The sequence below is a fragment of the Portunus trituberculatus genome, chromosome 21, assembly GCF_017591435.1.
Source record: "Portunus trituberculatus isolate SZX2019 chromosome 21, ASM1759143v1, whole genome shotgun sequence".
In the NCBI taxonomy this organism is placed as follows: domain Eukaryota; kingdom Metazoa; phylum Arthropoda; class Malacostraca; order Decapoda; family Portunidae; genus Portunus; species Portunus trituberculatus.
In genome coordinates, this window is record NC_059275.1 from 12,009,534 (window position 1) to 12,026,715 (window position 17,182).

Sequence of the window (17,182 nt, forward strand, 5' to 3'; positions counted from 1 at the left end):
GTTAGCCAAAAGAATGGGATAAATGTCTCGAAACCTCCTTCTTAAATTAATTCAGGTCATAGGAAGATGGAAATACAGAAGCAGGCAGGGATTCCAGAGTTTACCAAAGAAAGAGATGAATGATGGAAAGTACTGGTTAACTCTTGTATCAGAGAGGAATGAGAGTGAACGGAAGAAGAAAGCCTTGTACAGTGAGGCCACGGGAGGAGGAAAGGCATGCAGTTAGTCAGATCAGGAGTCCATTGAGAGGCTGTGTTGTGTTGAAGGGAAGGTTGATGAGAACTGTTACAGGAGTGATTTGTGTCCTGGTTCATGTATCTGTTTAATTGTGTACTGTAGTGTATTTTTCTTAGATAATGATTTTCGAATGGTGGAACTGAGGGGGTGATATTGATACGATGTTGTTATCCATGGTTACTCATTTACATTTGTCCCAGAATGCAACACAAACTGGTAGATTACTATTACTTCAAACTCTGCACTTAACATAGATTTTACCTAATTTACCTAACTTACAAATGCTATTTTTTCCCCAAGACGGTGCATAAACTAACATATCAGCACCACCTATAATTTAATGCTTCACTATTCATACTGATCATTGCTAGTAAATCACTTGTAATCTTGGCTGTCTGTGGTCATACTCATCTCACTAAGTCACCCCAGTTGTCATTTAGTGGCACATGTCAGCTGCTGCTCCACCAGTTCCTATCACAGCCACCTCGGTAATGATACACAACTCCTGGCTACAGATGGATTGGTTGCTGCAATTCACAAGTGATTATATTTTCCAGGCAGCTGTATGGGCCAGTGAACACCTCACAGGACTCCCTCATGTGGCGGTATATGATGGCTGTCAAGGAGGGCTTCAGGGCGCACATTGAGGAGTGTGCTGTCAAATATGAGTTCTGTCCGCTGCCCGCCGACCGCATCCTCAACATGCCGGTACTCAAAGTGTGGCAGTACATCGCGTCCAAACTAAACCTGCAGCTTGTCTAGGCCTGTGTGTGTGTGTGTGTGTGTGTGTGTGTGTGTGTGTGTGTGTGTGTGTGTGTACAGGCTGGGATTTAATGACTCCTCTATTTATTTATTTGTTGATTGTTGATTTGTTATTCTACTTAAGTACATACAGTGGAATCTTGGTTCACGAACTTGATCCATTCGATGACTCAGTTCGCGAACTAAAATCTTTGCAAACAGAAAAATTTTTCCCATTGAAAGATCACAATATATGTTCTGTACTGTACTTGCTTCAGCGGTGCATATACTGCTACATATTATACACATACATCAGTACATTCATCCAAATCATACAGATAGGCAGAAACACGGACGCTATTCTCAGGTTTCGGTAATGTTCTGTTTTCTGATTCCACAGTAACACGCTAAAGGCTTCCTAGTGCCATTAACATTTTGTACCATTTCATGAGCCATGATGAAAACTAAAGTAACTCAATAAGAGCAAAAGAGACCCAAGGAGTAATGCTATTGAACACAGCACGCTGCACTTGGACGAACACCGTTCCTAGTAGGCGCTCTGAAACACATCTGAGCGTGTGCCTGCCTAGCGCCTGCTGAAGAAGTGCGCACACTTCGTGAACAGGAGCGTTCGTGCGTTGAGATTCCACAGTATTTATTTATTCATCTGTGCCAAGCATTATCAGGCAATCTACATTTAATTTGAGTAGAACATCAGTGTATGTGTTTCCTTCATTTGGTCCTGACATACCCAGTGATCCACAATACCTCAAGTTTGACTTGTGAACAGCTTATCCTTGTCACTACATCTCAAAATATTTCAGGTCCAATAAGGAACATTTCTGTACGTAAATCCCTCATAACCATTATGATCACATGTATGTCCTCGACTCCATGTGAAGAAAACATATCGAGATTCTGAGGGTGACGGATGAGGGAAGGACAACAATGGTGACTGGGAAGGATGGGGACTAAAAATACTCAATTGTTGTGACTGGCGATGGCAATGACTGTGAGGGTGAGTGAGTGACATCATTATCGGCATTAACCCCCGACTTTCATTTGTGCTATTAGAGTGTGCTTGGAGAAAATGAAATGGGCATGAGACTTGCACACATTTGTAAGTGTACTGGCTAGGGCATTAAGTGGGTACCGAAATAATATGAACTCTAATACCTTTTGATAAATGATAAAAACTAACAATTTGATAGCGGTGTGTGTGTGTGTGTGTGTGTGTGTGTGTGTGTGTGTGTGTGTGTGTGTGTGTGTGTGTGTGTGTGTGTGTGTGTGTGTGTGTGTGTGTGTGTGTGTGTGTGTCATACCAGTAATGAAAGTTGTAAATGAAAAAAAAAAAAAAGGATAGTGTATGCCAAGTCAAATCTGTAAACAGCGTCCACTACCACCCCATCATCAGTGTGACGGTGCAGACGCCTCGTGGGAGTAAAGGTGATCTTGTAAATATGAGCCAACATTATGTAATTCACTATACTGAGTTTGTGATGATAAATGACAAAGATATTGCTGTAGTTTGAATGACCTTTGTTGGAAGCCTGACATTTATTTCTACCTTCCATCTAGCTAATAAAAGGATGACCACAATTTGTTACCTAATTTAGGAATCACTGTATATTGTGTGCACATACACATTGGTAATAGACCAATTTCTATTAATTCTTAACAACAACACCACATTGCTCAGCTTCAACCAAACAAATCACTCACAAAATTAGAACTCTGCGTGAAAGAAAAGGTATGTTATGGTAGTAGTAGCTGTAGTAGTTGTTGTTGTTATTGTTGTAGTACTAGTTATAGTAGTAGTAGCAGTAGTAGTAGTAGTAGTAGTAGTAGTAGTAGTAGTAGTAGTTGTTGTTGTTGTTGTTGTTGTTGTTGTTGTACCAGTTAGTAGTAGTAGTAGTAGTAGTAGTAGTAGTAGTAGTAGTAGTAGTAGTAGTTGTTGTTGTTGTTGTTGTTGTTGTTGTTGTAGTACTAGTTATAGTAGTAGTAGCAGTAGTAGTAGTAGTAGTAGTAGTAGTAGTAGTAGTAGTAGTAGTAGTTATTGTTGTTGTGTTGTAGTACTAGTTATAGTAGTAGCAGCAGTAGTAGTAGTAGCAGTAGTAGTAGTAGTAGTAGTTGTTGTTGTTGTTGTTGTTGTTGTTGTTGTTATTTTTGTAGTAATAGTTATAGTAGTAGTAGTAGTAGTAGTAGTAGTAGTAGCAGTAGTAGTAGTTGTTGTTGTTGTTGTAATGGTTGTTGTTGTTATAATTGTTGTTGTTTTTGTTGTTGTAATAGTAGTAGCAGTAGTAGTACTACTACTACTAGTAGTAGTAGTAGTAGTAGTAGTAGTAGTAGTAGTAGTAGTAGTAGTAGTAGTAGTACTAGTAGTAGTAGTAGCAGTTGTTGTAGTAGTAGTTTTGAATGTGATGGCAGTAGTAATAGTAGTTGTAACAGCATTAAGAGAAGTAGTAGCAGTAGTTGTTGTTATAGTTGTAATAATTGTTGTTGTAGTAGTAGTAGTAACAGTAATAATAGTAGTAGTTGTGAAATCACTACGCATTGTAACCTCAACTTAAGGATCTTCGCCTCTGCACGAGTTCGTTGACTAAGGCATGGGGAAAATGTAAGAAATTGGCCTTACAGAAAGAAATTACACATACATTGATGAGCTAACACACGGGAGCATGTGTGTGGGTCCATGGCATATCTAAAATAAACACCAGAACCAGAAGCAACACTCACGCAAGGCTGGGGCGAGGCAGTGCAGCCGTGGCCGCTTGGATCACTAGCTGAGGATGTGTTGACCTGTCTCCCTCTTTCGTCCTGTCTGTTCGTATGTACCGGTGTTCCTGTCATCACAGTACTTTCATACACACAAAAGCTGCCTTCACTGGTTGTCACCACACACAAGTATCACAAAACAGCCTCGAGAACCAGCGAGTGCCAACCTGCCTGGTGGTCGCCAAGCAGCCACAGTGTTTGTTTACATCACGGCCACGTGCTCACTGCTGCTGCCACACGCCACATTCACACTTATTTGTATTGTGTATTTGAATTTTCATACCGGTGTGTTATTTGTCATTATTCAGAGTTGTGTGATGTTTATTTCGAGAAGAACACCGACTTATGTAAACAATTTTGTGGCTTTATAATTACAGAGAAATTCAGGATATTTGAATGTTATCTCTACTCTGGCAACACCATCACTGACGGCAGATGATGGAAGAACGCTATAATATAACACTAGAAACATAAACAGTGTGTATTGATATGTCTTTACTGTAATGTAAATTTTTAATCATCATAAATACATACATGCATAAGACAGTGTTAGGGACACAATACCTGTGGCGTTTTACAGTAAATTGTTTAATATAAGTCACACACGTGGTAATCTATATTTGCAGTGGGTTCAGTAGCACACATAGCAGGCTTCTATGTGGTGGTGCTGTGGTGCTGATACACGGCAAAAAGCAGACAGGAGATGACAGATGAAGGCCTGATGCGCACTCCCATGAAGTGGCTGCACCACCACGCACACTACCAATAATTTATAAACGCTGTCTCTGCTGTGATCCAAAAATGATATGAGAAATACTTAACTTCTCATTTCTCGCCATCATAAGTATTCTCAGTATGCATAATGACACAACTGATTACTTATAAACACTTTCCCTCAGGCAATCCTAAAAAGAACATAAGAAAAAGTTTCACTTCATATATTTTCCCATTATAAGTTTTGTTCTCAGCTGCCATGCATATATAAACTGACTTGCCATTCACTAAACACACACATGAAGGGCCCCACGATAAGGTTGCTTTTATTTATTTATTTATTTATTTATTTATTTATTTATTTATTTATTTATTTATTTTTTTTTTTTTTTGCTTAAATCCCTTAGAAAAACACACCCCCTCCTTTTGCCAGTTAAACAATGTGCCACTCACTTTCTGTTCATGTATTGTTTGCTCCTGTCAACAAACAGTCTATCTGTCTATCTATCTATCTATTTATCTATCTATCTATGCATTTCCCAGAGCACTTTCAGTTAGGACAATCAAGTTTGCTAGTCTTTAGTCGCATTTCTCTAATCTCTTTATGATGCTTTAATAAATCTCAATGTTATCAATAATTATCCATGTAGGTATGTATCTACCTATGTATGTATGCATAGTGTTCATTCATTGCTCTCTCTGAATACACGCATAGAGGGATGATCAAATGTCCACTACTTGTTTCTACGTAAATGTCAATAGGTACTTAACACGACACTTCCCTCCAGGCAGCCCCATCACTGCAGGAGAAGCTGGTCGGCAGTTGAGTCTTCGTTGTCTATGTAGTTTTCCTCCGCCAGCTGTCTGAAGTGTGCTGAGTTCTTGAAAACCGAGTAGAGAGTGAAGAGAACATGCAGGGACTGGACACGACTCTTGTATGCCGGAATGTCCATTATGGCTGAAACACAAGTCCAATGTTCCAAGTTTTTTTTTTTTTTTTTTTTTGAAAACATGTTTCCTGTATCTCTTATGTCTCATCACGTGCATAGCTATATCAAAGAAACACCTTCGCAACGCAGTACTCACAACAAATGATGTCCACGTAGTCTGGGAGTTCCAGTTCAAGTGCAGCCGTGGGGAGGTTAACCTCCTTGAACAGTTCCTCCAGCTCCCCCGGCCACTCCTGCATCAGGCTGTCAATGTCCGGCATGCGTCTGCAATGACAGCCACCAGTCAGCCGTGGTAGTTGTCACCTCGTCGCACTCGAATTTTATCCATATGGCTAAACAAAGCCTCAAAATGCATATCTGTATTGAATATCTTTTACTTAGATAAATTTGTATTCTCACTTTCAGCAGTATCCGCAGAAGCATTATATTCTTCATTTATTGATTTCATGAACAAGGAACTACTAATTAAAGAACGTAAGTATTCTGTCAACGATTTACTACAACAAAACAAGACAGAAACTTTTCATCCAGTCAGAACATGATGCGATAGCCTACATTACATTCCTGCGAGACACTTAGAGGTTCTTCGTCCAAACACTTACTTGCTGTAGTGGACAGTGGGCGGTGGCTTGCTTCTGTGTAGCTCACTGATGTCTCGCACCCACTTCTCTATCACCTTGCCATTCTTCTCAGCATTCTCCACCGTCTTCACTGACTGGAGTAAAGGAAGAGGCAAGGCTGAAGTGCAGCTCCAAGCGCGGCAAGCACAATGTTGTACTCTATCTTAATAATTCTATATGAAAATAGCATTAACCCCATCAAACTAAACTATTTCCGGTTTTAAAGAAAACGAAACACAACGTAGTTTCACATGATGCATTAAATCTAACTTTTCATCACTTCCCGGGGACGTCCTCACCATAGACTTAGCGGTGGTGTGCTTAGCAAGTGCCCGCAGCTGCAAGTCTAGCACCGTGGCGTCACTCTGGCGCGCACTGGGCTCGTCCAGCACCTCCAGGCCCACCATGGACACCTTATCATCCGGCGGCGGGATCTGTCACGAGGAATGGAAGAGTGAATGCATCATATCATTCTGGTACTCTGAATTTGTCACGCTTGTTCTTGGTTCTACGCTTATATCACTTATTGACTTTTTTTTTTTCTTTTTGCATTTTTGTAGTTTTAATCAATCAAGTTAAATCTGTTCCATGCTTGAAGTTGAGCCGTCGAGGGTTGTGACTGCCGAGCGATACAGTTAAGCTTTAAATAAGATCTGACATAAAAAGCGACACTGCTGAACCTTCCCCAGATACAATTTCACAAACTGAACATTACATCAATGCAAGATAAACAGTGTGTGGGTTAAAGAAAAGCTGATCCAGCACTCACCTTAATGAAGGCATCAATGTCGCCCACTGCTGGGATATAGTCGGGTATGTATGGCCGCAGACGGTGCTCCAGCTCGATGGCCTGGGGCGTGTAGCGGGTGATATATGAAAACAGCTCTGAGATCTCTGGAGTGACGCTCAGGTGCTCGTAGTCCGCTGGATCATACGCCCTGGGACGGTTAGAACAGGACGTACTTACGTAGTGTTTTGATGAGGTGCTTCTTTGTTTGTCAGCTTCATTCTATTTAATTTTTTATCTACTAGGTTTATTGTATTCAATTTCCCATCCCAACACCTCCCACTCTACAGCCTCACCCTTCAGGAGCGGGAGCCTGGCCATCCTCTTCATCATCATCGTCGTCATCATCATCGCCGCTAGGCATACTTGCCGGGTGGGCGAGAGGCATGGGCTGGCCTGGGCCGCCCATCCCTGCTATGTCACTCAGCCCCTGAAAGGGTGGTAACTCATTCACTACTTCAAATCTGCCTTGTTACTAGAAATCCTCTAATTTGGGAATTTCTCAAATAAATAGAAAAATGTGAAATTTATATAGGTAAATATTTATCAACAATATCTTTCAAACTTTAGATATAAACAATCTTTCTCGAACTTAACATGAATATTTCAAGAAATGTATGGACATTCCAGTATCAATAAAGCATATAACTGTGTATGTACATCACATTTACACGGAAAGAAAGCACAACTCAATGACTGCATGACAAAGAGATGCATCGGACACGTGTCCACAGCTGACACCAAACAAGAAAGTCAAGAAGGGTGAGCCAATTACACTGATATTGATATGTCTGCTTTAAGAATGTAAATTGGGCGTACATTTCTTTACTGTGATGACAATAGACTATATACAAATACACGTCTCGTCTCAGTTTACATTGTATTTGTTTACATTTATAATGTTACTTTTAGGACATCTTCATCTAATATCACACTGAGTTAAGTAAATCCATGCTCCTAAATGTGCTATATGATAAACACATCGATAATTACATAATATTATCTCTCAATCAATTTACAACCATGCTATTTGGACTACATTATATTTTGAGTCTTATGAAGTTTTCATCTTCAGTAATACTGTAATTTACTGTACAGAGACAGCGATTATGATTATACTATAGCTAGCCAACAAAACTACGTTCAGCTTCTCATCTTTACACATCCTTCAGTTCAGCAAGCCGCCTCACCCTTCAACAAGTCAGGGCGTGAGTGCAGGATTCTTCTCTCGACGCACGGAGAGGTTGTTCCAAAGCTCCTCCCGTGCATCATACAAGGCGTGACATTACCTGTGTACACTCACACCCACTGCATCACATCACAGGCTGTGTGGGAGCTGACACCACAGTGTGCGCTCTTATAAGCAACTGACAAGAGACTTCCCGTTTGACCCAAATCTGCTGCCTCCCACAAAGCCTATCAGATTTATATCTGTCAGGTGTGAAGCAGGTACATTTTGGTTCATTCGCGCTGCCAGGAGTACTCTTAATTCGTGCCACGTAACATGTAGTACAAATAGGTCTTCAAAAGCCTAAGATTTTAATCTGAGCTCAATTTTTGTGAGTGTGCAGTTGAAAAACAGGGGGAAAAAAACAGGCAAAAAATGTCGTTCCACACGGCAGACAGGTGAGGAAAAACAAAGCTCCTACATTGAAGGCTTTGCAAGGATGGGACTTGAGGGCCTTACAGCAGTTTCTCCCATGTTGTCCTCATCCGTATCATCATCGCCTTGGGACCTCCCCATATGGAAGCGGGGATGCTCCTGGTGGTGGGGAGAGGAGGGAGCAAGGTGGGGAGGAGGAGGAGCATGAGAAGGACCTGGCTGGAAATCACTATTCTCATTCTCTTGAGGGCCGATCATGTTTCCTCCTCCCTCCCCAACTTCTCCCCACAATTCTCCACCATCACCATCGCTAGCTGAGGGAGGCTCTTGCAGGGCCTCACCCGCCTGCGATCACAACGGGCCAGTGGATCAGAGCAGCTTCAGGAGTGTGGCTCATTTACAATAATCACAAAAGCTTACCAGTGAAGATATACATTTTTTTGTCAAACTTAACTCTACTGATATTTGTAGCCTCATTAAGATGAACCAGTGAACTATCTCAGAGCACACCACACAGCACCATTAGATTACAGAGACAAGTTAAATTACACATATAATACCATTTTGAAACAAGTAAAAGCTCAACATTTTAATCTTAGGTGTAGGTAAAATGATACTGAAATAAAGAGTATTTTCATGTCAACCTTCTTTAAAGTATCTGCAGGTAAAATATCAACTTTCACATTCGTCCTCAAAAGCTTGCACAGACACGCTGCAATCAAAAAGCATGGAAACAAAAACTCGAACTGTTCAGCTCACCTGGTCCTCCTTCGGCTCCAGCTTCTCTACCTCAGTTGTCGTCATGGAAGTGGCAGTGGGTGTAACTATGGCTGACTGGGAGTGGCTGCTCTCTGGTGCTGCTGCAGGACTTACTGCTGGAGGGCCTTCCTTGGGTGGTAATGTTGTCATTCAACCACCAATGTAAAAAATGTCCTAGAGAAAGACTTAAAACACACAGTCGGTGTAACATGTTGAAAGTGAAATTCATTCTGAACTGAATCAATAAAGCATTAATCTTGGGAAAATAGTGAAATAAATTAAATATAAAGAAACTACAAAATACAATATCTTGTCATCCTACACTAAATCTACAAAAATGACTTCCATCCTATATCTTTATGACTCACAAGCTGGTGGTGAAATGGAAGGGCGGGTATGTCCTGAGAAGCACTGGAATGGTGCAGCAGAGAAATTCCTCCCTCAGATGCCTCATGCACAGACACTTCTGTTACTTCATCGTAGTCACAGCTCTCAAGTGCTGCTGCTGCCTGAAACATCGCCAGTCTTAGGCTGGCAGGCCGCCTGTCATTCATATATGTTGCCAAGGTAATGTGCCAATTCATAGATTTAGAGCAACAATTCATTAATAGTTCTCAATGTGGATTACAAATTTGTTTGGATTCTTGATCAGCTAAGTCTGCTGATGTGGTGAAGAGGTGCTGGCTGGCAAGCAATTTTGTCTTGGCTAAAATCTAGTATATTACGTCAGCTAATAGAGATATAAATAAATAGATAAAAATAGACCTCTGTAAGTGGAGGATTCACTTTCTACTGTCACACCACTCTGCTGCCCGAAACACTACACCCCACACCAGCCAGTCACACTGCGACGCGACAAGTAGCTACAGTCACCACTCCTCAGCTCACCGCCAACACTCCCCGGCTCATATGATGCGGTGCGGCGCCCCTCCTGTCCCAGTCTGCTCAGTTGTGTTGTCTGTTCTTATGAAGGCAGTCTGAGGACTGTTCTGCCTCCCGCTGGAAGCCCTCCTGCTGGTGGTACGCTGAACAGGCGCACTGAGGCACATTCCTTGCTGTAGTTTGTTTGTTGACAGCAGCACACGCGGTCGCCATGGCAACGTCCCGCGCTGCCGGGAAATTTAAAATTCTGACTGAAATTTTTTTTTGTAATGTGATGGAAATTCAGATTGAAATATCCTGAAGAGCATAAACTATTCTACTTTTAGAATTAGTCAGTCAGCACTATATCTCACATTCCTATACCTCAACTCACTTCATTGTGTGGACAGAAAATTCAAAAGTTTTTTCTAACTTGCTTCTGCCTCACTTGCCCCACTCACTACAGCTCAGTTGCTGCCCTGCCTTGACTCTTTGCCAATACCAATACTTCCTGTTCCTTTACTGGGTATTATTACTCACTACTTGGAGATATATAATAGCTGAATAATGTCCTTAATTTACCCGTTGAACAACTGAATTTTTTTCTTTATCTTTATAGCTTAAGACTCATTCTGTAGTTCCCCTGATCCATCTGCTCTCAGACTTACGAGCCTTGGGAGGTGATAATTATAAGGATATAAAAACTCATTCTAAAATTATAATTTATTCCAAGATGAATTTCATGGTTATGTACAAATGAACATTATGTCCTGAGATATGGGAAGATGCATATTGGGCTATTGTCATGAAAAATTTTGTTGTGAAATGTTGTATTTGTTCATATTCGGACAGAAAGTGAGATGCTCTTGTATTCAGTAGAGGTATGCACCTTCCCGCCACTTGTACATGGATTGAATAACATAAAACTTTAAAATCTACTACACAGGGAGCTCCCAACAAATCAGTATAACTAGGAGGCAAAATTGTAAAACTGCTTGGTGAGACTGTGGACCGCAGCCGAGGGGCAGCGGGCAGACATCACATTATCATTAAGTTACCACCACAGTCAATGGACCAGCACTGTCGCCACACACCCCAGCCCCGGCCCCGGCTCATAAAACCAAATTTACATGTACAAACACTTGTGTGGACCATGCATAACATCTGTTAACAGCAATAACTGGCAAAAAGCTTCTGAACTAATGGTACTGTTGTAACTGCTTAACCCTACTGAGTGAGTCTGGGAGAATGTTGGGAGGCGCTACGGAGGGGTGAACAAGGGAAGGATCGGCAACAGGGGGCCACGGACGCCGCCGCACTCCAGTACAAAGAATAAACAACACCTAAATAGTAGTAGCAAAAGTTCTCACTCATTTATGCACTATCAGCGTGTATTCAGGAGGGGAGGAACACTTGGAATGCAAGCCTCAAACGCTGTATTGTATTGTATTGTATTGTGTTGCATTGTACAGTTAAGTGTGTGTGTGTGTGTGTGTGTGTGTGTGTGTGTGTGTGTGTGTGTGTGTGTGTGTGTGTGTGTGTGTGTGTGTTAAGAAAGGATTCTTTGAGGTGATGATACGATGTCAATTAATTGAAAGGTGAGGATGTAATGAGACAGAATGAAGTGAAGATGCTGTGCAGCATAGTGAAGTGCATAGACTTATGTTAAGGTGTGTGTGTGTGTGTGTGTGTGTGTGTGTGTGTGTGTGTGTGTGTGTGTGTGTGTGTGTGTGTGTGTGTGTGTGTGTGTGTATCTGTACAACAGTCATTTATATTAACGATAATCACAATGTTAACTTCTGTACACGTACTTCTCTTGGTTTTAATGTTATTATACAGTTGTTGTAAAGTTCATTGTACTTTGGTACAATTTGATAAAAATAATTTAATATAGAAGCATAATTTTCTTCCAAGATACTGTGATACACTAATTTCCAAGAAACACCTGGCTAAGTGCCTCCCCATTTCTGGTTTACTGTAAATTAGTAAAAGTACCACCTGGGAAGAGGTTGCTATTGACTCAAGGATACAGAAACCTATCAAGCTGCCTGTTTTTTTGTTTGTTTTTTGTCTGTTTTATATTGTTTTGGTGAATAATCTTGCCAGGTGAGGTGCAGAAAACATAAACACAACATGTGGGAAACAGCACAGGGAGTACAACACCATAACAATGACATGAACGAAAGAGCTGCCAGACATTATTATAAAAATATTCCTTCTATTTTACATACAACAATGCACAGCATTCAGTCACTTTCTTGCTCTCCAGTCAAACAATATTTACACATATTTTGAGAGAAACCAGAAATCTGACTTAGTGTAAAGTTCATTATTAAAAGTATATATTAAAAATCTCAATCAAATAACTTAAAAATCCTTGTACTTACTATCATAGGTTATACATCTACTACAAAATCCATCGTTTTCTATTTTTATAAAAAGAAATTTTGATTTGTTGTCTTAATTTACATGTAAAAAACTGTATATATGAGTATTATATACTCTTGAATGTGAATTCAGTATCAGATACTGAGATTTGCATCAATAACACTTAGCTCCTTGCTTGTACACAGGGATGATGGAAGGATCGACCAAATGCACCATAATGCGTCCAGTGACTAGTTACTCTACAGAAAAGCTTGCCCTCCAGTTTTATACACACTAGTAAAAAATTAAATAAAAAATAAGAAAATCTTTGTACTTTCTTACACCTATCATCTATACAAGCAGTACATTTATAAAACTGGATAACTTACAGCCATATCTCTTATAACCTATGTGTTTAAAAACGGTTATTGTGCTGAACTTACACAAGATATCAATAAGTACAGTTTATGTTCTTCATAGTGCACAGAGCATCCATTCTCTCTGGCCAGCCCCCTGCAGATGGACAGCTGGCCTAGCCGTGCTGGCGCTGGCCCATTATTGCTACACAAGGACGTGCTAAAGCTGACCTAGATTATCTCTCGTGTAATTCACTTTGTTCGCATTCAACGTGTTAAGCCTCAAGTGTTTCTCCTTCAGCAAGGTAACACTGTACCACTTGGCAGTATTTCTCAAGGTACTAACTCATTTCCAGCATCATGCACAATATATGTGCCAAGTCTTAACAAAACATCTGAGAAAGAATAAAATACATTATTCATTACTATGCTAAAATTTCACTATAAAATGGCAGAGAAAGCTATAATTTTACAGGTAATCACCATTTGCATTTAAAGACCAATTTGATCATCTTTATATTCCATAGGAATTTCTATAGTTAAAATATTTCATGTCAGATTTATTCCATCTGATAATGCATTTGTTTTCTACTTTAAAGTCCATGCCCAAATCTCACATTTCAAGTTGTAGAGTCTGAGAAAAAGAAACTTACTTCTTTTTCAGAGAACTCTAAAATGGCATAAATACATTTTCAGTATGCTTCTGAACACCTTGTGGAAAAAATCAGATCTATCAATTTGCATGATGGTTCTTTAAGCTTCTTACTGTTGAACTGTCAATAACACACAAAATCAAATGAAGCATGTAAATGGTAAACTTTTCACTTTACCAGTTACATGTTTTCTTGCATTACTTGTTTCTCAAACAGACTTCTGGATACAATTAACTGCAAGAAATCAGATCTACACTTGGTGATGGTTCCCAAAAGCTTTCAAAATGTTTAGGACAAAATAATAATCCATTCATTGACAGTAAAAGACAAAAACCATATGACTCCAGAGAAGCTAAAATTCACAATGACACTTTCTTTGCAACTTGTTACTAAGTCTGCCACTTTTAGCTTTTCTGTAAAACCTAAGCTTGTGACTCAAGTAAGCAGACAAGTCACACTCTTCTTAAAAAATAAATAAATAAATAAATAAATAAAAAATAAATAAAATAAAATAAAATAAAAACTACAACTCCCCCCCCCAAAAAAAACCCCTCAATTTAGTTACAAAAAACATCAGGCTGGTACGACACTCAAATTCCTCGATAATTAAATTTATTCGTAAGTGTTATCTGTCTGCTACTTTGTTTTGGTGTTGTGTTGTGTGTGTGTGGATGTCTGGCTCATAGAGATCTGGTGTCAGCGTGAAGTGAGTGCGTGACAAAGGCACCTCACCTTGGCCCAGCTGGTGTACCTACTTCACCTGACAATCCAATAATCTTTAAATGTAGCTTTTGAAATCCAGATACTGCAGGTTAAGGATGCAGATTTCTAGACTAAAACTTGTAACATCAACTAACATTAAATTATAACTGTCCCAACAGTAAATTTCCTGATGTGACCAATATGTACATGTGAAATGTTTTTGGGTCAGGAATTAGTTAACAAGGATGAATGATGTGGAGATGTCAAACAACGAGTCCAATTGAAGCTGAACAATTCATACAGATAATTGCACTCTTTAGAAAGATCTCTATGGTAAACATGTGACTGTATATATATGTATATATATGTATATATATATATATATATATATATATATATATATATATATATATATATATATATATATAATGTGTATATATAAATGGAAATGCTTGTGCTGGTCTGTATGTTGATCAATTGACAATTAGAATTAAAATACCTTATAGATACCAATCTTTACATATGGCCCTCCATTTCCTTTAGAGTGAGGTGGCCGTTCCAGCCTATGAGCCAATCTCATGAGGTAAACGCTGCTGTTTTCTTGCGCTGCCTCTTATTATTTTCTAACAGGTAACTCAGGTCTATCACCCCTTTTGCTGGGAGCTGACCTAGAAGCTTGGTAGCCACACTGTTGACTCGCACTCGCTTCTTGGCTCTCTGTGGAGGAAGAAAGAAACATGTTAGCCTTGTTGGGAATGCTAACTACAATCAATCAATGTCATATAACTGGAGGGTTGTGTTCCAAACAAATCAATAAATATATTAACATTACTATCAGATAACATACAACTATGCCTTCTAGCCAGTGCCATAGAAAAGATGTCATGCCTACTGTAATGTTTTAAATAATACTACTTAATTATGTTGTGATTTTCCTTAATAAAAAAAAAATAAATAAAAAAATAAATAAATAAATAAAATAAATAAATAAATAACTAAAACTACAGTACATTAACAGAATAAACAATCTAATGTCTCCAAAAACCAGTGTTCTGCCACTTTCACACATGTGACATGCTCACTTCAAGGTGCATTTGGTAAAGTGTAAGTCAAATATCAAAGGAGACACATTTAGGACTGAGAAAGCTATTAGGTTTTATTTTAAGGTAGAATCACTAAGATAAGCAGACAGGCAGTTTACTCCTGTGTTCCCAAGTCTGAGGACATGCGAGCACCCTGCAGTGGAAGTAAAGATCTGCTGTTGTATGTTTCTGAGGTAAAGCTTGAGGTGAAGCTTGAGCTTATAACAAGTGAATACAAATTTAGAATGACATGAAGAGCTATTGCAAAAATTTGTTCTCTAAATTGCTTGATTTTCTGTGGTCATCTTAAACCTGATGAAAATTTCAAATGGAAGTATGAGCGCAAGAAATATTTCATGCGAAACACAAGAGTCCACAGAAGATCAGAGATGTAACAGTAATCATGCTCCCAACAGAAAGCTGAACTTTATGCCCTGTCTCTCGGCTTTGGTGTAAGGAGCTTTAACCAATAAAAGCCAGAAGTGGTTGGGTGCCAGCTATCACATGCCTTTTGTGCCCTGGCCTCAGCTCTTACAGTAGCCAGCGGGGTGTGGTCGTCAATCTCATCAGGGGGAGGAGGCAGGACCCCTCTGTCTCGAGACCTGCTGCTCCTGCTGCTGCTGCCGCTGGTGCTGCTGCTGCTACTGCTGCTGTTGAGGCTATTGGTATTGGTGTTGCTAGTAGTGTTGTTATTGTTGCTGTTGCTGCTGCTGTTGTTGCTGTTGTTGGTGGTGGTGCTTGCACTATTGTTGTTGATGCTGTCACTGTTGCTGGTTGTGCCATTACTAGTTGCAGGAGTGCTGGGTTTAGGGCAAGTATTAGTGTTGTTACTGGCTGCACTTGAATTGTTGTTGTTGTTGATGCCACTGCTGTTGTGGCCACTGCTGCTGCTGTTGCTGTGCTCCTCAGACCCAGTGTGGCTGTCCTTGGAGCCGCCACTGCTGCCGCTGCGGCCACGGCCATTGGATATCACTTCATGTGGCTGTTGAAGAGAAAATATACATGTAATAATGATCCTTCAATTATGTAAATAAAATTGAAAAATAATCAAGTCAATGACACTTTAACAATGCATCACTTTCATGTTTAAAAAGGGCAATATGTTTGTTCCATATCACAAGAAAACTGTCATGACATAGGCCCTCAAAGAAGTGCAGTATATACAAAGTCAAATTAATCTTACCGTGTAGGTGCGTTGTGGCCGGAGTCTCTCAGGGAAGGTAATGAAGGCATAAGGCTTGATGCAGATTGGGTATTTGGGTTTGCTGATCTTGGAGAAGACCCTCGCCCCCTTATCCACCCGATATTCACACACATACACATGGTCCTCCTGGGCACCAATGGGTCTCCCTCGGCAGTAACTGTTGAGGTCCAGTACCCAGCAGTGATTGATGACCATGTCCAGGGGCAGAATCTCACATAGGGGTGAGCGAATCACTTCATTTGGGAAGAACTTGCGCCACGGTTCATGGAAAGTCTCGTGTGGACGCAGGTAGTGGTGTCCAAACGCAAATTTGTCTCCCCTGTAAAGAACAGAAAATGTTAAAGAAAATAATAACATATATCAACATGTTAAGAAATCAAGCATAATATATTTGCAAAAGAGCCAATACTACACCTAACTAGTGAAAGATACCGAGGATATTTTGAAAGATGTACGTACTTTTCATCAATCCACAGGTTCTCAATTTTGAATATCAAGAGGTCGTGAGGCTTGACATCCTTGGCAAGACGGTAAGCCGGCTGTCTTCTCTCTCCGCTCTTCTGTTGTGGACGGTCACGCAGGATATAAACACTGTCCCCTGAAGGAGAAAAATAGCATGAGTATCTTACATTACTTCCTCCTTATACTATCTGTTTTAGTTTTCTCTCAAATACTACATATTTATTTCTTTTCCCCTAATAACATTGTTTCTTGCCACTAACTGTAGGAAATGAGTAAGATAATAATCAATATGATAAATTATGAAAACAA

At 40.0% G+C, this 17,182-nt stretch overlaps 3 protein-coding genes across 12 annotated transcripts in view; 1 reads left to right on the forward strand and 2 right to left on the reverse strand.

The window, feature by feature from the left end:
* The window catches only part of LOC123507230, a 26,957-nt gene extending 15,154 nt beyond the window's left edge, over nucleotides 1–11,803 (forward strand). For 2 of the 3 annotated variants that reach the window (XM_045259963.1, XM_045259962.1), the window contains exon 5: nucleotides 795–2,497. In XM_045259963.1, the coding sequence (XP_045115898.1) occupies nucleotides 795–999 (205 nt within the window). In that variant the 3' untranslated portion in view covers nucleotides 1,000–2,497. Of the gene's footprint in view, nucleotides 1–794; nucleotides 2,498–11,717 lie in introns of those variants that run through there. The other variant, XR_006675627.1, reaches the window with a different exon arrangement.
* Nucleotides 4,246–10,269, reverse strand: LOC123507229 (intraflagellar transport protein 46 homolog). 8 transcript variants are annotated; one of them, XM_045259953.1, is made up of 10 exons: nucleotides 10,075–10,269; nucleotides 9,555–9,695; nucleotides 9,187–9,315; nucleotides 8,512–8,772; nucleotides 7,121–7,254; nucleotides 6,807–6,975; nucleotides 6,337–6,471; nucleotides 6,020–6,132; nucleotides 5,554–5,681; nucleotides 4,246–5,425 (listed from the first exon to the last, which is right to left on the reverse strand). In XM_045259953.1, exons 1-10 carry the CDS (start codon nucleotides 10,093–10,095, stop codon nucleotides 5,265–5,267), a joined length of 1,392 nt encoding a protein of 463 aa, XP_045115888.1. In that variant the 5' UTR covers nucleotides 10,096–10,269; the 3' UTR covers nucleotides 4,246–5,264. The 8 variants fall into 8 exon arrangements, with proteins under 8 accessions (XP_045115888.1, XP_045115892.1, XP_045115893.1 ...); XM_045259957.1 differs by having other exon boundaries at nucleotides 9,187–9,360; nucleotides 9,555–9,691; nucleotides 10,075–10,266; XM_045259958.1 differs by having other exon boundaries at nucleotides 9,187–9,371; nucleotides 9,555–9,691; nucleotides 10,075–10,266.
* Nucleotides 10,759–17,182, reverse strand: part of LOC123507007 — a 114,098-nt gene continuing 107,674 nt past the window's right edge. Inside the window, exons 10-13 of the mRNA XM_045259503.1 lie at nucleotides 16,871–17,009; nucleotides 16,391–16,730; nucleotides 15,743–16,189; nucleotides 10,759–14,842 (exon numbers count right to left, since the gene is read on the reverse strand). Coding sequence (XP_045115438.1) covers nucleotides 14,702–14,842; nucleotides 15,743–16,189; nucleotides 16,391–16,730; nucleotides 16,871–17,009 — 1,067 coding nt within the window. The 3' untranslated portion in view covers nucleotides 10,759–14,701. The remainder of the gene's footprint in view (nucleotides 14,843–15,742; nucleotides 16,190–16,390; nucleotides 16,731–16,870; nucleotides 17,010–17,182) is intronic.

Excerpts from the sequence above, each read along its gene's own strand:
- LOC123507229 (XM_045259953.1), bottom strand. The coding sequence starts at position 10,095 with ATGAGCCGGGGAGTGTTGGCG. Across the intron at positions 6,133-6,336 it reads ACACCACCGCTAAGTCTATG|TCAGTGAAGACGGTGGAGAA; the intron begins GTGAGGACGTCC and ends CCTTTACTCCAG. Across the intron at positions 5,426-5,553 it reads CTACGTGGACATCATTTGTT|CCATAATGGACATTCCGGCA; the intron begins GTGAGTACTGCG and ends CTTGTGTTTCAG.